The 23,864-nt window shown below is 37.7% G+C and overlaps 2 protein-coding genes across 13 annotated transcripts in view; both read right to left on the minus strand.

Moving 5' to 3' along the window:
- Positions 1-1,794: 1,794 nt before the first annotated feature.
- kars1 (lysyl-tRNA synthetase 1) lies at positions 1,795-12,122 on the minus strand. 2 transcript variants are annotated; one of them, XM_038298716.1, is made up of 15 exons: positions 11,973-12,076; positions 11,189-11,356; positions 10,817-10,958; positions 9,550-9,715; positions 9,363-9,456; positions 9,068-9,254; positions 7,600-7,725; positions 7,335-7,454; positions 7,033-7,195; positions 4,948-5,121; positions 4,725-4,810; positions 4,561-4,646; positions 4,357-4,483; positions 4,126-4,269; positions 1,795-2,280 (listed from the first exon to the last, which is right to left on the minus strand). In XM_038298716.1, the coding sequence occupies exons 2-15, from the start codon at positions 11,326-11,328 to the stop codon at positions 2,209-2,211; spliced, it is 1,827 nt and encodes a 608-aa protein (XP_038154644.1). In that variant the 5' UTR covers positions 11,329-11,356; positions 11,973-12,076; the 3' UTR covers positions 1,795-2,208. The 2 variants fall into 2 exon arrangements, with proteins under 2 accessions (XP_038154644.1, XP_038154645.1); XM_038298717.1 differs by lacking the exon at positions 11,189-11,356 and having other exon boundaries at positions 11,973-12,122.
- Positions 12,123-16,772: 4,650 nt separating this feature from the next.
- Positions 16,773-23,864, minus strand: part of nfat5b (nuclear factor of activated T cells 5b) — a 36,452-nt gene continuing 29,360 nt past the window's right edge. For 8 of the 11 annotated variants that reach the window (XM_038298693.1, XM_038298697.1, XM_038298703.1 and 5 more), the window contains 2 exons: positions 21,762-23,682; positions 16,773-21,367 (listed from right to left, as the gene is read on the minus strand). In XM_038298693.1, the coding sequence (XP_038154621.1) occupies positions 21,126-21,367; positions 21,762-23,682 (2,163 nt within the window). In that variant the 3' untranslated portion in view covers positions 16,773-21,125. The remainder of the gene's footprint in view (positions 21,368-21,761; positions 23,683-23,864) is intronic. The other 3 variants (XM_038298694.1, XM_038298704.1, XM_038298696.1) reach the window with 1 other exon arrangement.

The raw sequence follows: 23,864 nt of genomic DNA on the forward strand, positions 1-23,864 counted from the left end.
TTTGTAATATTGTGTAATCCATGCATTTATCTGAATTTGGCAGGGTTGAGTTGTGGTTAGAGGACCTGTTAGGTTTCTGTTTCTGTTATGTTTTTTTCTTTTGGATGTTCAGTTTTGCTTTCCTGTTTGTTTTAGAGTTTTTTTATGGTTTAATTGTTATTTTTTGTGTTCTTTGTTTACTTTCTTAGTCTTGGTTCTGTTATGTTTTCTTTTGAGTGTTTACTTTTACTTTGCTCCATGTTTTTAAAGTCTTAGTGGTTTAATTCCTATTTCGTTGTGTTTTATAGTTATTTTAAGTCTTCCAGGTTTTTATTTGCTGCCGTCTTGTGCTCTCCTTTCTCCCTAGCTCCCTTTCTGTTCTGCTCTTTGCTCACCTGTTCTCAAACTGCTCATTAGCACTCTCTACTGAAAAATACAGCACATATCTCCATCAACACAGTGTTCCTTTAGATTTTTTTCATATCCATATAATATTGAATGACATTACAATATTTTAACTGCCACTGGTAATAATATAGATGTGTATTTTTCCTTCCATAGTAAATATTTCTACAGCGGCCTACGGGTGTAAAGGTGCACCGTTTTTTTTTTTTTTTTGTCGCATGTTTTTTGTGTTTGTAATAATTGAAAATTATTGATCTCACATTGGAAAAATTTACCTCTGCATTTAACCTACCCTCTTAGGGAGCAGTGGGCTGCCACTGTGCGGCGCCCGGGGAGCAGCATGGGGTTAAGAGTCTTGCTCAGGGACCCAGAGGGAAGCTTGAACTCAGAACCTCAGGATTCTAAGCTCTATGCCAGAACCACTAGGACGCCACTCCTATTTGTGCAGCTCGTCCCAGTTTTCTGTGCATTTGCACCTGTCATCCATCTAGTTAAAATGGTTGTTTTATATTAGACATAACCTGAGTAAATGTTTGTAATATATAATCAAATCGTTAAGAAAATTTAACATACCAACACCTGTGAAACAGGATGGTAGCAATGTGCAGGAAAGTAAGGGACTGCTTTGCTTCTCTAGCAGAACATTTCTTCATTAATAATTTCACCTTCTCCTACAACAATTCTTTAAAAGAATTGTGACCTTTATTTCAGTGAAAAAGCAGTGGAAAACCCCACTTCTAAATTACAAAAATGAAAAGATGTTATTGTAGTAGCCTAGTCAGTCTGAACTGAAATCTGTTTGAGGTGCTGTGGCCTTTTTAAAAATATCTTCATGCTTGAAAACCCTTGATTGCAGTTAAATTGAAAAGTTTCTGCAAAGAAGCTATCCAGTATTCCTTCAAGCCCTTAATTATTGTGATGGGTTAAAATGTAATAAGGTTATTTAAAAACTACATCTTGCATTTACTCAGGTTGTATTTGTATTTTTCTGATCTGAACATAAATCTTTAGAAGGGATAAAAACGTTTTAATAGCATTATTCTGTGTCCTTCGACAAACTTCATCCTGGATAGTAACCACTGGACTTCACTTGTTTTTGTCATAAATTAATAATAACACAGTGAAATTAAAATAGTGAGTTTTAGATTTTCCCATGCATTTCCCTTTCATTCACTTCTTAAATAAAATCTGAGAAGATGGATTTTATTTAGTCAAGACATTTATTCTTTTGGTAACAAACATCTTAGTTGAGGAACAAACATTTGTATTTTATTCAAATCTATTGTTATTTCATTTTCTCAGAAGATTAATATGAAGTCTGAGGAACCAACATGAAAACCCTAAACAAGGAAACAAGCAGATTGGTTAAAAATGACATGAATTAACAAAAAAAAATGCTTCAAACACCAGTTTTGAGTAGTTGCTTAGGTGTAAATCCAATTTATTATTTTGGTTTTCAGAATGAAAGACTCCCTCAGTAACTCAGATGTATGGAGTAACCACCCCCAGGTTTGCACATGACAGTGGATCAAGTCATATTCACATAATTTCTGGATGAAATATTTACCCTCTGGATAACAGAGACCACTAAAACCTTTCAAAATACGGAGGAGAAAGTCGGTATGATGAGCAGATATAATAAAAACAAGAGTAATACCAGCTAGCCATATGCCATTGAAATAATAATTTCCCTTAATGACCAATCAACTTCAATTCTTAACAAACCAACACAGATAAAACAAAATCTGCATATCCATTCAAGACTTGGACTTGACAGGAACCCCTGCAGATATGCGACAGCTGGAGAGACCAGAGGTCATGGCCTTAGGTAGATGTTTGAGGGCCTTCAGCCTTCTTGTTGTCATCTGGCTTCATGGCTGGGAACAACAACACCTCCTGTAAAAGACCAAGTATTACACTTTGATGAAGATTCTTCCTCTGATGATGTTTGGGATCATTTGTATGTAAAACTAAAGGCTTGGGCTGCCTACTCAGCCAGGATGTAAAAAAGGGATCTTCAGCTAACCGTAACCCTGACGTTAACCTGTTGGTCATTACCCGTCAATTGTTTTACCACAAAAACTTGTTTTAAGATGTGTTTAAGTGCACCACAAAACTTTACCGATGTAATGTATCAAGATTATGATTTTACATTTTAAATATGCCTTTATAGAGTGAGGGAGTCCCTCCAATAGCCCAATCAGTCTGCCAGTTAAGCAAGTTAAGCTTTGAACTTTAATATAATACAAAAAGACCAAGAAAGCTTTCCGTTTGTGCTGTGGATATAAGAGACATACCTGGTTATTATAATAGTGGTAATAGTGGTCATTTTAAATGAATCAAGCAGTTAAAAAGCAACTCCTTAATAACTCTTTAGCTATGTTTTGACTAAAAAGTAAAATGTCAAACGTCTTAAGCTTTGGGATTTACATGTAGCATGTTAGCATTAGATGAAAGGAGAGAACCAGTTGTGTTAGTACTGCCACCCCCTGGACTAAAGATGTAATGCAGTTTCTCTCAGGCTCAATGTGCTGCTCAATGGGCGAGTGAATAAGGAGTTATCCAGGATTCCATATACAAATTCTGGGGCTTTAAATCCCAGGGCTTTCGATGGAAAAGGGGCAATAATGGTATATTTTTTTTTATCAATCATCAACCATTATAAAATAGAATTTAAAGAAAAGCATGAACTGCCTGCCTCTTCTCTTTACCCATTGCAAGTTACAATGGGTAACTTGCAAACTGATAGCCCTCAACATTAAACAAAAAGGCTGATAAAGTTTTTTTCAAATAGGATACATTTTAGCATAAATGAGAGTAGATAAAGGATTCTCATGTTTGATCTAATAGAATTAGAGCCTAGAAGACAGGTGCCTTTCCAAACAGTCTCACACTATAATGGCCATTTCCTATTCGTTAGAAATGTTCCTGGACTCAATTTCCATTTTTAAAAGTCACACAGCAACAACACCACAAATGAGTAGGACTTTACATTGGGTGCTATTCTTTATACAAGTGCTTTTTATATGCCTCTTTGACACGTGACATTTACAGACATTAATGAAACATGGAATGAGAGGAGTGCAATTGATGCATTCTTTAGAGCATTGCTCTTATGTTCATTTGTTTATTTTTTTTATGCAGGTTGTTTTTCAAGTCAGCTTTCCTTCCCGTTTCCTCATTGCTACTGCCCTACTTCCTCTTTTAAACCTGATCCACTCATTTTACTTCAATGCTCAGACATCCATGATGATCTGGATTGATTTCCTGCTTTGCAGTTTTATTTATTGCATTCCATATTGTTAGGGCAACAAGAGCCAGATTTCTATTATATGCCTGTGATATACAAAATCTACATTACACCTGTTCTATTTAGGATTATGAAAATTTTCTATTTGCCTGTGTAAAAAAATAAAATAAAAACACGTTTCATGAACGGCATAAAAATAAAGATTTTACAAAAAAAGATTTTCCTCAAGCAATGATAATGAAATAGAGATGTACTTGAAGTTAAGAGTAATCTAACTATTTATAAAATGAAATCACAATTGACAATATTGCTATTTTTTAAACTGAGATTACATTACTACCAACAGTATCTTGTGTGTGCTATTAGCTAAATATTTTAGCATTTTTAAATGGACTCTGGAGAGCATTTTCAGGTTGTATAAAATCTGCTTTGCAGAAATTAAAAAATGTTTCACCAGTTGGCTTGTATAAGGATTATAACGACAAAGTTACCTTAATGTTGTTGGAGTCAGTGAGGAACATAGTGAGACGGTCGATTCCCATCCCCCAACCAGCAGTTGGAGGCAGACCGTATTCCAGTGCTGTGCAGAATGTCTCATCAATGAACATGGCTTCATCGTCACCCTCAGCTTTTGCCTAAAGAGAGCCGCCTTAAACCATCAGTATGGTGCAAAAAGTAAGAGTGGAAATGCTTCTATAGCAGGATAATGCGTCTTTACAGACCTTGGCTTGCTGCTCAAACAACTCTCTCTGTCTGATTGGATCATTCAATTCAGTGTATGCGTTGCAGATTTCCTTCTTCATGACAAAAAGCTCAAAACGCTCAGTTAGACCTTTTTCTGATCTGTGCCTAAAACAGAGAAAATGACCACGTTCAGAGTTGCACAAATAATTTAAACCTACAATGAAAATCTATTTACTTCGTACCATTTTGCCAAAGGACTCATGATTTGAGGATGATCACAGATGAAAGTGGGGTTGATGCATTCGACCTCCAGAAAATCTCCCACCAACTACGGAGCAAAGAGCAAAATATTAACACAACGATGAGAAACAACCATGAGGTTTTCATAAAGCTCCTCCTGTAGCACCTTGTCGAGGAGGCGGGCAGTGGTCCTGGGTGGAGGACACTCTACACCTTTTTGGGCACAGAGATCATCAAAGAATTTGCGGGTTTCTGGAAAAAAAACAAACAAGTATCTTACATCAGATGCTGTATACAACGTAAAAGAACGGCTTCAGATGAAGATTATAACTGTATAACCTCTTGATGATATTAAGTCAGTCAACTGGTTTGATAGAATAACTCCATACCATCAGAGTCGTAGGAGTCAGTAGGCGGGAATTTAACTCCCATGATCTTCTCCAGGTCGTGCGTCATGCTCACTCTTTTGAACGGAGGTGTGAAGTCAATTTCATAGGCTTTGCCCTCTGGACCGTCAGGATGGTAAGTCACCTTGTATCCTCCAGTGATGTGCTTCACCATTCCTGAAAAAAACACAGCATAACAATAAGAGGGACAGAAGTTTGATAGCGTGTCAGTATCTGAGAGGATAGTTAATGGCTCGATGAGAAAAGAAAAAAAACTATTTAATAATAGTTGAACTTTATTGATCTCACATTTGGAGAAATTTACCTCTGCATTTAACCCATTCCCTTGGGGAGCAGTGGGCTGCCATAGTGGGGAGCCCAGGGAGCAGTGTAGTGTTAAGGGTCTTGCTCAGAGACCCAGAGTGGCAGTCTGTGGGAGTGGGGCTTTAAACTCAGAACCTCTGGATTCCAAAGCTCTATGCCCTAACCACTAGGCCACCACTCCCCAAAATGTTATTAAGTTTTGCAGTGATCTGCTAATAAACCTTTCATTTTATTCAAGCATGTGAAACTGCGAGAATATATTAAAATAATGGTCATGAGAACCAGCTTCAGACAACACCCCTCTTGGTCATTAAGAAATGCATGTCATTCTCATCTAATTGTTCTTATTCCCATGTTCTTTGGCACACCCAGTAAATTGTTAAAGCAAAGCTCCATGTCTACACCTTGAAGCTGTCTCTCCGGTTCTTTTTCCTGAAAAGAAAACACTCGAGACAAACTCTTTAAATAACACTTCATAATGTATGTGTATTAAATTACCATGAGACATGAAAACAGATTTATTAAAATTATAATCTTACTCAGATCAGAGAAGTTGCTTTGAGTTACAGAAGGCAGCTGTTTACCAATCAGGCTCACTTCTTGGGAAGTTGTGCCAATAAACAGTTAATGAAGCTTTTTATACCCCTCCAGTATGCCACACAATCACATCACTACATCATAGACGTTAGGCTTATTAAAATATTACACTTTGTTCTTAGCTAACGGACACTGCTTTCATTTCATTCCCAAATATTTGCCACATGCAGAATGAAGATTATAACTATATATCCTGACAGAGGAACTGTCCTACTTAGATAAACTACTGGGAAAAACCATCAGTTCTGACATGGAACAGGCAGCTAATATTAGGGTGTAATGAACTCACATCTTTGATAATTATCCTAACAAAATACGATGCAAATTACGATGCAAATTATTCATCTTATTAAATCGCAATTCAAGTTGGTCTCTATGACATCATTTTTAAGTAATGTGGGAGTTGATCATCCAACTAAGGTTTGGGGTTTTTGATTAACTAAATATGTTTGAATCATTTACTATAAAAGCAGTATTATATCAGCAGTATTAGATATCGATAAGCTCCTCTTATCAATATTGATTTTGGGTAGAAGGTGATTAACCTAAAGGGTAACTGCTAGTTAAAGTGGGCCCAACACATGTTAAAACCACTCCCATGAAACATGCTTTATGGAGTCAAGTAAGATAGCACAGAACATGATGATAAGTGCCATATTACTGTTGCAAGGGACAAGGACAATATTTGATAGAATGCCGTGTGTTAGAGGGCTGCATGCAAACGATACATGCCAAATATTTTGACTCCTTGATAAACTTTTACTGCCATTTGATTCCAGCACTTGAAATCACTTGTTTTTACAGGCCCAGATCTAAAGCTCAGAGTGATTATTTATAATAAAATATAATTAGCTTTATTGATGGCCTACAACCCTTAAAAAATAAAACAAATGCACAATATGTTTTAGTGAAGCTAGTGATGCAAAGATTAGCTTGGAAAACCATCTCGGTTAAAATAAAGACAAGTTAAGAAGAGCTTTATGAACTAAAGTGACACAATGATCGCTCTATTTAATAAAATAAAAAAATAAAAAAGGAAATATGTTTGGATGACTCTGAGGAGAAGCAGCTTGAAAATAACACAACAATAACAGATTAATACAATTCTTTAATGATAAAAGAAAATTTAAAAGGCTGTTTTAAGAAGAAACATTTCTTACTACTTACCCGACAGCAGTTTCTCTGTGATGTCCATCAAGTCATGGTAATCTGCATATGCCATATAGAATTCACAGGTGGTGAATTCTGGATTATGAGTGAGGTCGATGCCTTCGTTCCTAAACTGACGACCGACCTCATACACCCTGTCCAACCCACCGACCACAAGCATCTGTAAAGGTTTAATTAACCATTTAGCTCAAATGATAAGAGAAGCATTTTTGCTCAAATGGAGCAAAGAGGCTTTGAGATTTCATTTTTCTCAAACTGCCTGAAACTGAGAGGATCAGCTTTTGAGAGACAGTATTTACCTTGTGGTAAAGCTCTGGGGCAATCCTCATGAAGAGGTTCATATCCAGCTCATTGTGGTAGGTAACAAAGGGACGGGCCACTGCTCCACCAGGGATGATGTTCATCATTGGCGTCTCAATCTAAAATTATTAACACAAACTTCAGGGAAACAGGCTACCACTAGAAAGTAGATAAAACCAATACAACAAAAATCTGCCACATATGTGGTTTAGCAGGATAGACTTGTGCTAGGATCAACTTTAGGATTCCAAAAACACAGATTACCTCCAGGAAGCCCATCTGATCGAGAAAGCTTCGCAGGTACGTGATAATTTTGGCTCGAGTTAAGAACTTCTGCCTCACGTAGTCGTTGAGAATCAGGTCCAAATAGCGCTGGCGGAATCTGGTTTCCTTTTCATGAAAATAAATAAATCAGAAGAAGAAAGTCATGTAGCCTCACATTTCCCATGCATCAAACAATATAACCAACATAGTTTTTTTTTTTTGTGACATATATAATCAAAAAAAATAAACAAAAGAAGTACAAGAGCCATTTCCTAATCGTTTGCATTGGCACATATACTACTACTTCAAATAAACAGGCATAGTATCAAGCCCAAGGTGTTTCATGATATCCATTTTTAGGAGGCATGAATTAGTTTTACTTCAGCAATCTGAGCACATCCAGGCCGAGTTCTGGACCGCCCCAGCGAGATAAATTTGAAATTGGCCATGAACAAATATGCACAATTAAACACCCCTGTAATCACTATTAAAAAAGACAGATGTCACATATCTGTGAAGCAGAACATCTGAGGTAAAGAGCTGCTGGAGGAGCGCTATGCAGGGTGAGTGGAAACGCAGAACCTGCAGGTTGAAGGATTTTCCATCAATGACTTTAAAATAACCGTACTTTAGTGTAAGGCTTTGGAACGAAAGAAATACCTTTATCATTTCTATTTATTATACATTGTTAAATATTAATGATTTGTCTTTCAATTTATTTTAAATTAAACTGGGAAATGCCCTGAGAATTACAATCTTGGAACTCCCAGGTAATAGTGGAATTCAAAGAAAAGAAAACAGAGTTTCATTACCCAGTGCTATCCAAAAAACAAAGTCTTATGCCCCTTAGATTATGAATACAAGAGCCTAAGAACAATGATGCTGCCAAGAACTGGGAAAGAAGAATGTGTCCAAACAAAAGAGCAGAGAGCCAAATAAGGAGCTCAGATGAACATTAAAGAGAAAAATATTAAAAATAATAACAGTAATATTCCTCAGGGGTGGACCCGTTCGTCTGTTTCAATTTGCATGTTGTCTAAGCAAAACAAGGCTTTGTCGGGCCACTGTATAAAGCAACTCTGTGCTATTTCTGACATTTGAATTGAAAAAGCTTCCTGGATGGGAAGCGAAACGTCTTTAAACTTGGAAACAAAGACCAGTGGTCTGTTTTTAACTTTTTTGGAATGACTATGACCTGGATGACTGAGAATATTTACCAACAAAAATAACAGTAATGTTTCAGTCCAAAGTCAGAATACAATAACAACTGTTAATTGTAGAACTAGTATCGTTTTGCTCCTGATTTCCATTTGGCAATTAAAGAAACAAGGCAGTTAATAACGAACAGGGAAGGAAACAAGAAGGAGTGACTTGTGATGACTCAGAAGAAATGAAAGAAAAATATAAATAAAAAGATGACCTTCATATTCAGCCCTGTTCAGTTCAAGTATATTTGTGGCAGGTTTACCTTGTCTTTAAGGCCAAAGTGGAGGTGAGGCAACATGTGCAAACATGGTGACAGCAGGGTCATCTCAATGGGAATGATGCTCAGCTCTCCCTTCTTTGTCTTGCCAGGATTTCCACGGACACCGATGATGTCACCACGACGCAGCTTGTTGTTGATGGCCACAAAAGCTTCCTCAGACTTGTAGCTCCTGACAGATTTAAGAAAATACATAAAAAAACAAAAAAAAAACACAAAACAATACTGAGGTCTGAAATGAATTTCCAATCATTGCTCAGTCTAGAAAAGCTCAGGTTACCGTGAGTTTGCCATAACTTGCAGCTTGACTCCTTCACCACGCAAGTCATAGAAGAGCAGCTTAGCACCAGATGCCCTCTTGGCATGAATCCGACCTGTAAAATATTTGTTAAGTTTAACAGAGGATAAGAAGGTGCATTACTCTAGAAAGAGGAAAAATATATAAAATCATAACCTCTTCTTGGTACCTGACACATTGAGAACGACGTCGCTCAGCTGGTCACCAGGTTGTAGGTGGTTGTATTTCTCAATGAAGTCTGTGAGTGACAGGTCTACTTTATACTTGTGTGGGTACGGATCCTCAGCTGTGCCCTTCAAGTCTTGGATAGCCTGGCTGCGGATCTTGAAGTATTGCTGTAACAAAGACACATTAATATCCAGTCTGCAGCAACTTCTGCATAAAAACTGTACTACAGGCATTCTGCAGATCTAACAAATATGCCTTTAGCATCAACTAGTAAACATCACAGCTTTATTTGAAATAAAGTAGCTCTTTGTTGTTTAGAGGAGGTCTTACAGATTGTCCAGTTTGTCTTTAAGGAGTTGGATTTTTCCAACTAAAAACAACAATCTAATCAGAATGACTTTTTGTTTTTATGCAGCAGATTCTTGCATGATGGATCATAACATTTTAATTGACCTTGAATGGAAAATTTTATTCAGATTCTTTCAGATTCTTTTTGAATCGATATTAAGGGCACACCCAGTTTAATCCCTCTTGGCAATCATTCAGCACTGTAACTAATGAACAGGTTCCGACTCAAAGAAGCACGACACTGGGAGGATTTTACACCCTGTAGAAATTTTATAAAGTGCTCCAGAATCTTATTATAAAGGTAATATATATTGCATCCAGTGCAATATTGCTCTTGATGGGGTTGTGAGATTTAATTGGCAGTCCAACTTAAAAAGGAAGGAAGTACATACATGGCATCATATATAATAGCATCAGACTAAATGTCCTTTGAGAAAAAAAAAAAAAAAAAAAAACACAACCAGATGTTGTGAAACAGAAAACAATCGCTTAAATATAAAAACTTTTGGAATTTTAAGCAGAAGGCTGTGTAACATATATACATAGAAAAAAAACTTCTTTATACTTTTATTACATATAAATGTTTTTATAGATGGCCACTCAATATTAGACAAAAAATAATCCATTACATCAATAAAAGCCCTTTGCAAACAGTTTAATTAAGCCTGTTACATGTTTGAAAAATAAAATTATTTTATCTCTAAATAGAGAGCCCATGAAAAACAAATGAGTGCATATAAAAATAGCCTCAGTTTGCATCACATCACTTTCTCTTTGTGCTCTAATTTGCTTTCGCTTTTCCTTCAGGAGCGCAAAACCAGTTTCCAAATTTTAACATGATTCTGAATTCACAAATATCCTCTAGCAAAAGGAAACATGACCTCAGGTGTATACTGAGCAATGATTTGTGATGATCTTACATTGGGATCGAGTGTCTCATCATCCAGCGCATTGGCATGTTGTGCTTGGTGATCATTCGATTCAGTTTGTTCCCCCGACTCCTTTGCTTTTGCTTCTTTCTCTGCTGCTTTCTTCTCAGCTTTCATTCGCCTCTTCAGCTCACTGAATGAATAGGAAAAAAATCAATAGATGAACCAAAGCCTTTCTAAAAAGGAGGCCAAGACTCACTTAAAAGGTTTAATAACATACAGCATCAACACTGTGATTCCACACTGCCTAACTATGGTCTGCTGTCAACTACTAAAAAGAAAATAACGATTATATGGGGACTATATCTATTTTGATGACAAAAGGTTGGTTGTTTCTCACACAGAAACGGAAAAGCCACCAACCTTTTGTCACCTCTCCATCGGATAGCATGACACTGAGCTGGTGCTGCAGCTGTACACGGGGATGCATGTTTTAACCACTGTCCTCTGAGAGCAAAGGCTCGACACAGCTGCTGCCTGGCAGCCACGACCAAGCACAGCATGTTGAGCTGCCACAGTCAGCAGACAGACCTGAGAAAACACAGATATACATGCAGAGAGAGTGGAGAATCAACGGCTGCCTTTGCTCAGCGGGACGTGGGTATGGGTTTTAAAAAATAAGTTCAGCAGATCGAAATTTTTACGAAATAATAATAATAATAGTAATAATAATAATAATATGGAAACGTGTACATTTTTTTAATTTTGTTTTATGGCAGATACGTAAAACGAGCTTCACGTATTTAACAGGCACTTTCGGCATTTTTTTTTTCATATTTTTCTTACTATTTAGTTACAATATAAATATACATTTTTCTCATTTTTACAAAAACAGGGTACCCGGCAACACGTTAGAATACGGAAATATATATTTTTTGTAGTTTTACTATTCCCCAAACGTTTCAAAAACAACGACATCCGTTACTCTTGAGGACTACAACTCCCAGAAGGAGCAGCGAGCCTAACTGTGGGATATGTCGCTGTGTAGCGTGCCTCCATATGGGACCTTCGTTTAGCTGTCACAAGACTTCGCATAGCAAGGATTAAGGATTTGTTGTTATCGAAACGGGAACAACATTGCAGAGCAGACCACGGATATGAAGGCGACAGAAGGTTAAAAAGCTCAATAGTTAAGAAATGTGCTCACTTTTTGCTGAGTTTCTCTTCACCCACCGCTGTTACGTCAGCCATGTTCAGGATGCTGCGTGCAGAAAGAAAGAGCTGGTCTGAGACGGCGCCCTACGCGTGCGCAGTATATAGAAGACAGCTTGGTGGTGCCTTTAGGGGATATCGGAAACTAGGCTTTCAGAAGTAAATGTCATTTATCTGGCGGAGGTATTCAACAGGCAGAGGTGTAGCCAGAATTTTTTTTTTATAACCCAGGCAATAACCAATGTATGCTTTAATTTTCTTTTTACCCCATATAAAGCAAAATCTAGTTCTGAAAAGAACATGAATTCTGTTCTTATCATCTTTAATGTTAGTATATTGATGTGCACAATTGACCACAGTGTTTTTGTTGTGAAGTAATTGTTAATTTATGAAAAATAAAATGTTTTAAATATTCCACTTGAGAGTATTACTGTTGCCACCATCTGTATTAGAGGGGGGAAAATGGTAGGGGTGGCCAATTTAATGGCTAAGAGTGGCCCCTGGCCCCCCTTCTAGCTCCGCCCCAGTCAATAGGGGGTCTGTGACCTCTAGGGGGTTGCGGAAGTTTTGGTTGATTAGACTTTTTTTTCGAAGTTAAAAAAGTCTGTAAAGTATGGATCCTCAGAGATGGTGCCTTAATGGAACTGTCATAAACACCATCACTTAGCTCCCAACCGTATAGATCAAGTAAAGCAGAACTATAGGAAGGTTAGGCCTATTGCCTAAAACATATTCATATTATACAGCACCCTAAAAAAATATGGTCAGCTTTATTAAAAACCTTAAATGTAAATATTTTTATGCAGTAGCGCAGTCTTACAGAGAATGTATATTTGAGTGTGTGTGTGTAAAATATCAAAATCACCTGAGCTATACTTACTGGCATTTCATAGATGATTTTCTTTGTGTATGTACTTTCTTTATTTATTTTCGTGATTCTTTTTAACTTAATACAATGTAGTAAAACACAGTACAGCAGAACAGAACATATTTTCATAGATTTTATCAACAAAACATTCTTTATGAGTAGATAATATATCAAACAATCAAACATGTAAAACAGAAAGGACAGGTACAAGCTATCAAACACACCCACACAATAGAAGGAGATTGCTTTGTTCTTGCATCAGACTATGCAACTACAACTTTTGGTTTCTCTTTCTAAATCCAGTAGACTGTGCCCTAAAGCATTATATTAGGAACAATTTGAAATACTTAAACAGTTATAATGAAACTAAAAATTTATTTAGTTCCTTATGACTGATCTGAATTTAGGTCGTTGGTGGTTCCAAAGTTGCAAAATATACTCCAAATGCTAAAATAAAATAGCTGATAATATATCCGATAGTATTTTTTATAAGAAAAAAGATAAAAGCTACATAGGCAATATTATTGAATACTTGTGAGATTTTATGACTTTGTTGAAAACCAGTTAACCTTTTTGGATAACACTGGAAATGATTGTATGAGCAGAAAAAGGATTTAAATTTTGTGAAATTGAAGAATCCAGAAGACCTTAGTAATTAACTCTTTATTAAAGCTACAGAAATAACTGTGAGCCAATTTCCCATTCAAATCAACCTCAACAATGGCTTGAACTAACACTTAAAACACTTAAATGCTTGGCCAGCATAAACATCAGTTGTTGAATGGTTGATAATGAGTTTTATTCCAAAAACAAATGTTGTCGTCTTTTGTTTCATCCTGGAACGGGTCCTGGGGGCAGAAATCTCAGTAGAGTCTCCCAGACTTTCCTTTCCCCAGATACCTCTTCCACCTTTGCTGGAGGAAGCCCAAGGCACTACCAGGCAAGACGAGAGGCACCATCCCTCCAATGTCTCCTGGGCCTCCTCCCGGTTAGATGTGCATGGAACACCTCCTGAAAGAGGCGTCCAGGGGGCATCCTGAGCTACCTCAGCTGACTCCTGTCGATGTGAAGAAGCGGCTCTACTTTGAGACTCACCCGGTGTGGAAAGGAGTGCTCAACCCCATAAAATCATGATCCAGATTTTATGACCTTAGGTGAGGCTAAGAATATAGACAGAACGATATATTGAGAGCTTTGCCTTTTCTCTCAGCTCTCTCTTCACCACAACAGCACCTGTATTGTAGCAGCAACCATCTATCAATCCCCCAGCTCAATTTTCCCCTCACTTGTAAAGAGGACCCCAAGATACTTGAACTTCTTCACTTTAGCAGGAACTCTCCTTCAATCAGAGGGGGACAAGCCATCTGTTTCCAGAGAAGAATCTGATTCTCATCCAAGGTGCTTCACACTCTGCTGCCAACCGCCCCAGTTCTTGCTGTAGGTTTTAAGGAAGTAGTAGCTGTACCACATCATCTGCAACAGGCAGGGGCAATATCCGCTGGTCCCCAAAACAGACTTGGCTGGAAGGGGTCTGGTTTAAGTCTGAAAAACAATGCATTAAAAATCCTGCCTTAAAATGTTTCTGTGTCTTCCTCGGTATAACCACTACAGGATGGACAAACTGGTAGATAAGATAAATCAAAGAAATATAGCAGTCTGGCAGAAAGAGGCCCTCTGTAACTAGTTTCATGTTATTCATAATAATTTCATGATTGAAATGCAGCTTAGTTTTTCTAAAGGTTCTATGTGTCTAAGAGTTTCTGTTTTTTATGGCTGAAATATACTTTCAATTGGTAACATATTTGGGAAAATGTCACTTAAAAAAATAAACAGAATTTTTTAATTTTAAGTGATTTCCCAGTTAGTGTAAACAATAATAAAAGCATGAAAGGACATTGTTTCATGCGCATCTCAGTCCCACAGAAAGCCTTTTGGGGGAGCCAAAGTGAAGAAAGCAGATGCAAGGAGCTAGTGCTCTTTGGATGATCCAGAGATTGTGCAAGCTTATGCTCCAAATGTGGACGTTACACATCAAGCTGTATGTTTCAAAGGAGATCTTAGCAGTGCCATTCTGGGAAGGACATGTGCTCTCAATTTGTGCTTGACCAACTTCCATGCTTTTTATTCATACTGTTCTACTCAAAAATGATAAAGATTGCAGCAATGCATATGTGAAAGTATATTTCCTAAAATATGTACTTTAGGTTAGGCTTGTCCCGCCGATATTGGCAAAAAAATGCGGATCGGCAAAGCATGTAAAATGCCGATCCAGACTGCCGATCCAGTTTTTTTTAAAAAGACCGGTCCGTATTTTTCAGTTTCGCCGATTGAAACGATCCATTCCACTCTTTTGCGCCAGTGTTTCCCTGTTTTGCATTTTTATTAAAACTTACAGTAATACTTGCACCTTTAACTGTTTACGGTTTTACTGTTCACTGTGCAATATTAGATTGCTATTCATAATTTTGTCCAGTTTGTGTTTATCTCTTAATAAACAGGTAAGTTTGTTGTCACCAAGCATTGTGTTTTATTCAATCTCACCTAATTTAGCTGGCTAGATGTTATCAAGAGTACTAAAACCCTTTTCAACATGAGTCTTACAACAAAGGCTAAATACTTTAACTTAAACTTAAATACATGCTCGGATAGGCTGGTATCGGCCAGTATCGGTATCGGATCGGAAGTCCAAAAACAATATCGGTATCGGATCGGAAGTGCAAAAACCTGGATCGGGACATCTCTACTTTAGGTATCACTAGGGGAAACTATATTTACTTTATGAAATTCATAGTTGTCTGATAGAATCAGAAGATAACCAAATGTCCAAGGTCCTTGATGTATTTTTCTTTAAATAACAGATTTTGCAAGTGAACATTGATAACACGGTTCAATGCATTCCATAAACAGACAAAACAAAAAAAGTGCTCGTACAAAATGGACAAATTGGAGCATTTGTAAAAAACAAAACAAAAAAACAACAAAAAATCAAAAAACAAAAAAGTAAAATACCTGTTTAGTTTTTCTGTTTCTTTTTTGGACATTAAAATTGAACACATAATTGTCTAAAACTGTTTCCATTTATAGTTCAAAGAGCAGTTTGGCATAGATTTAGTAACATCCATCCATTTTCCATCACGCTCTATCCCTGCTATTGGTCGCGCGGGATGCTGGTGGCTATCTCAAGCCATCTACAGACAATAGCCGCGTACACCCTGAACAGTTCGCCAGTCTATCGCAGGGCAGATTTAGTAACAACCTTTTCTAAATATTATGCATCTCTAGATATCTATATAGATATATCTCATTGATTTTATTTGTGTTTTAATCTTTGAGTTGTGTGTTTTTAGGAAGAGATAATACAAGATTTATCTTCCCTCTGTTCATTTTTGTTCATGTATGAAAAAAAGATGTGCAATGACATACGAACAAATAACTATATTTATTTATGTAATGTCATTGCACAATTTTTCTTTTATATATGTGGGCTGCACAGTAGGTAGTGCTGCTGCCTTGCAGCAAGAAGGTTCCAGGTTAGGTTCCCGGCCCGGGGTCTTTCAGCTTGGAGTTTGCATGTTCTCCCTGAGTGTGCGTGGGCTCTCTCCAGGTACTCCGGCTTCCTCCCACAGTACAAAAACATGACTGTTAGGTTAACTGGCTTCTCTAAATTCTCCTTAGGTGTGAGTGTGTGTGAATGGTTGTTTGTCCTGTTTGTCTCTGTGTTGCGACCTGTCCAGGGTGTACGCCACCTCTCGCCTATTGACAGCTGGAGATGGGCACCAGCACCCCTCACGACCCCAACAGGGATAAGGGTGACGGAAAATGGATGGATAAATATATCTATATAGATATCTATAGATGTCGCTTATGAGGCACTTTCACATAATAACCATCTTGTCACTCACTGCTATGAATAAAGTAAAGCACCAATAATGTGTAAAGTATATTAGTTTATTTACAGATTGCATTTGGTTTACAAAATTTAACTGCAATAAAATAAGTAACAAAAACAAACTCCAAATATATACATAGACTCTTCCCCCTAATAAGGGATGATTGACAGTTGCTCTGATGGTTAGAAACATAATTTCCACAGCTGTTTAATGGAGAACAGTTTGACCTGGGTTATTTTATTTGCAAAGGGATCTCAGAATAAAATTTCAAATACCATTCTTTATTTTGGTCACTGTTACCTTAATGACTCCAGTAAGCACATATTTGGATTTCTAGTTACTATGAAACACTACATAATAACACAGATGGCGTTAGAGAAATCACTGTTCCAGTAAACTGCAAGACTAACTGACGTCTATTAGTATAAACCACATAAGCAAGATGGTAAAACACTAAGAAAAACAAATTGTGACTTTTCCCTTACTGAAAATAAGCCATAAAGACCCCTTCCCCCGATTTGATCACTGTTGAGAGAAGGAATAAAACTGGGCTTTTATCAAAGGTTGTCTTAAATAAACATAACAGAATATCTTCTTTAGCTTCTCTGCTGTGGTTTTAACATAGAGGGATATACAGGAACAAAAACATGTTCTAAAAAGATCTAAACATGAACTATATCAGCTGCATAGCAGTTTCTTAGAAATTCTTTGTACATTTTTATTAGTTTCAATAAATGCAATGGATTCATCTATGTCTTATTTGATTATAAGCAGGATGCATGTGAGAAATACCCAACGCAGAATAAAAGACAAACTGCTAAAGCTGCAACTATCAAACGCTTAAAGCACACTTTAGGTGGTATGGCTTCAAATTCTAGTTGAGGATTTAGTCAGAAACTCTAAAGGCACAAATACAGTTCTCTCTTCTCAGGCAGTGTGAGCAATATCTGCAGTTTTTTTTTTTAAAAGAATATTGAATAGGAAAATGTAATCTTAGACAAGCTCTGTTGATATTAAAATAACTTTCAATGTAAAAAAAAAAACTTCAAATGCGATAGCTAAAAATATGAGAACTTTCATGAAAAAAAAAAAATCATCTCCTTTTCTATATCTCAGCAAAGATAGTAATAAAACATACGTACGCAGACAAGAGAAGTAATTACCTCTTTAGTACGTTCAGCTAAAACATTCTGGATATAAGAAAGATTTTTCTTTATAAATCAATGATTCACAAAATGAGCAGTACATTCATAATGAATACTGAGTCTGACAGCATGGTGCCATATCGTCCTGCTAAAAACTATTTGGTCGGAAAAAATCTTTTGCATAAGTGTAATATGTACATAGAGGTGGTATATACAGGATTACTATGCACAGAAATTTGTATGTTCATCATTCATAGTATATAAAACATTCCACTCTCCTTAAAAAGGCACCACCAGCAGCAGCACAAGATGGTTCACCCTCATTCTCTTCCAATCTGAGGTTTTCCAAAGTTTAGTAACAGCTGCAAACACAACATGAACACACTCAGGCACTTTGGAGAATTTGGAAATTACAGTCGCCATAATTATCCTCATCAGTGGAAAACAAAGTTAAAAGATTAATTTCTGCTTAATAAAAACAAAAAATTTGAACTGGAGACTAATATAGATCACAAGTAAGTCAGTAAACTCTGGTATAACTGACCCTGTAAAAACATTCTAAGCTCCGATCCAGGTTTGATTAAAATATTACCAAGTGCAGAAACACAACATTCACTTTAGTCACAGTAGAGCAAGGTGGCCTCCTCACGAGTGGCAGACTGGTCCCAGTTTTGGGGTCTCCCAGCAAGAAAAGGAGTTAGCAGGTAAATGGGTGAGGCGGGGGTGGGGGGGCAATAATCACATTCCTCAATAATTAAGAGGGAATACAACCATGACTGCAGGACACAACTCTAAGAACCACCAGTGCACAAATAAGTTAGATATATTTCTCTGCTAAAATGCACCTAATATAGAAATTAAAAAAAGGAAACATACATTTATAATCATCTTTCTACAAACAAAAGCAAAGAAAATCATAAATATTCAACATTTGAAATATAAGTTCAGCTATTTCACAAGTTGAAGCAAGCCAGATAGCTATTCTCTCCCAAGTCACACTTCCTTCAGGAGTAGGGTCCCTTTAAAACACCACAAAAGAAAAAACAAAACAACAATACTTTAACCGTCCTAGCTCCACAAATCACATTAGTCAAGTTTACATGAACTCCGTCCGAACACCAAAGCTGTTTGAGATTTTAAAGCGAATCTTAAATGTAACGGTCCTAATGTATGAGATCCAACATGTACAAAAAAAAAAAAACAACAAACAAAAAAAGCAGCTCAATATAGCTACCATTATAAAAGATTTTTGTTTGTGTATGCACCTAATAAAAAACTATAGACAATCAAGCTGTTTATCTTGATGATCGAACAAAAACCCAAAATAAAACGGTGAAGTGAAGCAACTGGACAAAACGCATTTTGGTATGTCGAGAAGCAAATCTTAAAAGTGAAAATTACCTAAAACAGAAAAGGAAAAACAAAATAAAAATGAGCCATAAAACTGGCGTTTTATTAGGATGTGCACATTGAGTCAAACTTTGGTGTTAAGGTCACTGATCAATATGCACAATTTCAGCATTTTAATGCAATAAGGTGTCAGATGTAGAACTATAGACACCGTATCTCTCCACCTAAACATTTACTTAATTAAACGTATTTACAAAACTAGAGAAAATGGCTCATTTCTAGCTGGTTTACGAATACTACTCCAGTTCTTGTGCACCCACCGAACAGAGACATTGAAAATAAGCAATGATCTAACCATCAAACTGAAATAGTGATGCACTAAGTAAATAATGCTCCATCTGTATATGGGTGAAGATACATATAGAACTAACCAATAAAAATAAACGTTCTAAGAGAAAAAGAATGCACATTTGTTCCTTTTTTTATGTGGTTTAAAAAAATAAACTAGGTATCTGGTAATGAACAGCTACAACATGGCTGCTTATATGACGCATGAGTAAAAAAAAAAAAAAGAAACTAAATAAGTATAAAATTATTTAAACTGCGGAATTAAAACCAAATGAAATTCAAGGTGCTTTTCTTATTTGTTTTTCCACAAAAACCTGGCCTTGCTTTTTAATCTTGGGATAAAGACGGCAAACGTTTTAGTTGTGAATGCCCTTTTTTTTTTAAGTAGGCTGTAATCCATAATAACCACATTTATCATTTTAACAGACTGCAGTGATAGTATATCTGAATCATGTTTTGCAACTTGCTGGAGATAATGTAAAAAAATAAATAAAATGTTTAATATTCAATAACGTGTCACTTAGTTTAGTCATTTTCACTGCAGTGTAAAATGTTGAGCATGAACCTAGAAAAATTAAAGGCTTGCTTAAAAAGTAAAATGGACTACATCGTTCTTGTAAATACATCAGTATATATATCTATATTTATATAGCACTTAAAAAGCTTATTTAACATATAATAAATAAAATCAAAATCTCCTTTTGTGGTATTTCAGAGATTTAGACTGAATTTATTGCCATCAACAGACTTAAGGCAACGGCTTTAAACTGCAAACATTAAGCTAGTTACATTAAACCTCTATTGTTGCTTTCTACAGTTCTTCTTCAACTTCATATTTATTTGCTTTCTTTTTCCATCTCGGACCTTTTATGATGATCTGCACCATTTACATCAGTAGCTACCTTCCAGTTTGACCAAACATACCCCGCAACGTCTTTCCCTATCTGCTGTACAAAACATTCCATCTTTAATGCAATATAATGAAATAAAGTAGAAAAAAATCTAAGGAGAATAAATTACAAAAACTGCCAACTCTTTGGGAAATATTATACAAAACACAAAAAAAAAAAAAAAAAAAAAAAGGCTATGCTATAAATAGCATCACATTGCAGCTATTTACAGTAAAAAAAAGAAAAAGTTCAGGTGAAAGAACGTTTGAATTCTACTTGTCTGATCAGACTCATCAGGTGTTAGTCACTATTTTCACGCGTTTTAGTAAAAGGAAGTCTCAGAAAAGATGCTTTCTTGGTCGTAGTCAGCCCATGCCTAAATCTAGGTTTAAGCATATAAAGAAATGATCCAGTTTGATTTAAAAGTCCCTCTTATTTAGACTAGTCGTTAATATTTCTGACTGAAGAGACTGGTTGAATAAAGGTCGGCACTTGTGTGAATCTAGCCTCGGCGCTGCAGGAGCAGAACCAGATGTAATAATCCCTAACATTTGGATCTTTCTGCATATTTAACAGGTTTTTTCCCCCCAGATTTGCAGATTTTCTTTGAAAAAAAGAAAAAAAAGGAGAAAAAAAATCTACCAACATTAATAACACTTAGAATGAGCGCTGGAGAGGGCCGCCTGGTTCATGCAGGCTTACAAGCAGATCATTGATCTTTTCCATGTTCTGAGAGACCTCCATGCTGCCCTGGACAGCGGTCCCAGACTGGGATATAGACTGGCTGAGCAGGGACTGGATGCGGGCCTCGCTTTCTTGCTGGTTCTGACCAGACTGGCTGATTGCTATGATCTGATCTGAAACCGTGTTTCCGGGATTGTTCATCAGCTGGCCACATTCTGCAAGAAGGGGAAAGAAAAAAAAAAAACTGACATGAAAAATGCCCTAGAAAAAAATGACCTAATATTTCTTCTTTCACAAGAAAAAAAAAATATGTTTAAAAGAATATAAAGTTGTATAACCATTGAGAAAATAAAATATCTTTACACTATCCATCTTCTAATTAGCTTTCCTCTCTCTGCTGAAGAAAAGCATCTCCAAAAACCACCTCTATGTACATATTACACTTGTGGCAAAATCTAAACAAGACTTATTATAGTTTTTATATTCATGCTTTGAAAGGTTAAACATAACACACAACTGTGGCCAGATACTTTCCCTCCAAGTAAAGCTTCCTGAGGCTTATTGTTCTTTTACCTCATTAGTTTCAACAGACGTTATTACCACCCTCACCGTTTTGCATTCCGAAGATGAAGAGGCCAGGCTGTTGAGGCTGGCTGGGCTGACTGATGCTCCCATTCACGGTGTGTTGAAACAGACTGCCTGGCTGCTGGCCAGGAGAGGAGGTGGTGGTCGGAAGGTTTGCCACACCATTCTGGGAGGCAAACATGGATGACTGCGAGAGCTCTTGCACAGCCATCCCCCCCTGTATGGGAGGCATGTTGGATGGAGGGATGAAGAGACCCACTGGCTGCTCCTGTTGGTTGTTGGGGCTGTTGCCTATCTGCATTGGCTGCTGCTCCTGAAACATGACTTGCTGTGGTGAAGTGGTGGGATTCCCTAAAGCCATGGGCTCAGGCTGGCTCTGCTGATTTACAGTCACCATACTGGCCTGGGAAAACAGCAAAGAGGGGGTTTGGGAGTCCTGTGGAACCAGACTGCTGGTAGTAAGGGGAGGCATTTGGCCTTGACTGGTAAAGATGAGGTTGGAGGATTGGGGTTGTGGGGACAGGTTGTTGTTGCAGAACATTAAGCCAGGCTGCTGTTGCTGCAGCTGCCCAGGAGAAAGCGTGTTTGGAGATGAATGAGGAGAAATGTTCTGAAACATGGCAGGCTGTGGGGAAGGCTGTGGAAGTGGCGGAGGCTGAGGTGACTGCTGCTGCTCCATGGGGCTTCTCTGCTGCATGGGGGGCATTTGGGCCTGGTTCTGAAATACTGGTTGCTGTTCAGGGGATGAGGATTGTAGAGCATTGAGGAAGGCCAGCTGCTGCTCCTGCTGCTGCTGCTGTTGTTGTGAACTTCCAGTTGTAAGCCCGGTGGGCAGCGGTGTTTGGGGAAGGAAAAGTGTGGGAGATTGTTGTTGCTCTTGAGACTGCAGTACTGTCATGGTGTTCTGGAAAAGAGCAGCCTGGACTTGCTCCTGGGACGGTTTCTGAAAAATAGATCCCTGTGTATCTTGTGTTTCAGCCAAAGGACTGGGATTGTGGAACATGGTTGGTGAGGCATGGGTGGTAGTCTGCTGGAGGAAGCCGGTTTGCATAGAACAGATGTCATTTGCCTGCTGAAACAGGGCAGCCTGTTGCTGCTGCTGATTTTGCTGCTGTTGCTCTGGTGGGTAAAGTGATGCCTGGTTTGTCACCACTCCCTGTGGGGAACCTTGCAGGTCTGAGCTCTTGGCCTGCGCAGCATCCTGAAACATGCCACACTGCATCTGCATCTGAGACTGGAAGAGTTGTAAATTCTCCAAAACCTGCTGCTGCTGCTGTTGTTGCTGCTGCTGCTGAATCTGTTGGTTTTGCATCTGCTGTTGGTGTTGGATGTGTTGTTGCTGCTGCTGCTGCTGAATTTGCTGCTGTTGAATTTGCTGTTGTTGAATTTGCTGCTGTTGAATTTGCTGGTTTTGAATCTGTTGCTGGATTTGTTGCTGTTGCTGGATTTGTTGCTGTTGCTGGATTTGTTGCTGTTGCTGGATTTGTTGCTGTTGCTGTTCGGCGATAGGGTTTTCTGCCTGGATGGGTAAGTTACAATATCCTTTCGCTTTAAGTTGTCTCACGGCCTCCTCCAGCTGTGCAACCTCATCTGGGGGAAAGAGCGGCAGCTGTGGCTGCTGGGGGGCAGGTTCAACACAGAGCCTGGATACTCCTGCAGAAGTGCTGCCTGACCTCTCCCGCATGAGACCGTCTCTGGGCTCCAAGAGGAACTGCTGGGTGCCTTGTGAGAGCAAAGACTCTGCAGGCAAAGGGAATGAGTTGCTAGTGGCAATATCCTGTTTCTGGATGGTGCTTAAAGGTTCAACATTGGTAAAAGCAGCAGCCTTGGTTTTATCTTGATCACCTGCAGATTGAGGCAGGTTATTGTTGAAGACTATGTTGTTATTTAGACGTGATGTTTCTACATCTTGATTGGGTGGGGATGCACTAAGATCTCCATTCTGCTGCAGGAGAAAAAAAAAAAAAAACAACAACAACCAAAACCTTAATTTGGGATTTTAATTTATGCGTCTTAAACTCAGCATCTAAGTTATCAAACAGCATCTACAAACATAACCAGATTCATGCAGTAAAGTATAAAGCTAACCAAACCATTTTTAACAGAGAACATGTTAAATTCATGTAA

This window comes from Cyprinodon tularosa, unplaced genomic scaffold (assembly GCF_016077235.1).
Source record: "Cyprinodon tularosa strain WSP-4 unplaced genomic scaffold, ASM1607723v1 ctg412, whole genome shotgun sequence".
In the NCBI taxonomy this organism is placed as follows: domain Eukaryota; kingdom Metazoa; phylum Chordata; class Actinopteri; order Cyprinodontiformes; family Cyprinodontidae; genus Cyprinodon; species Cyprinodon tularosa.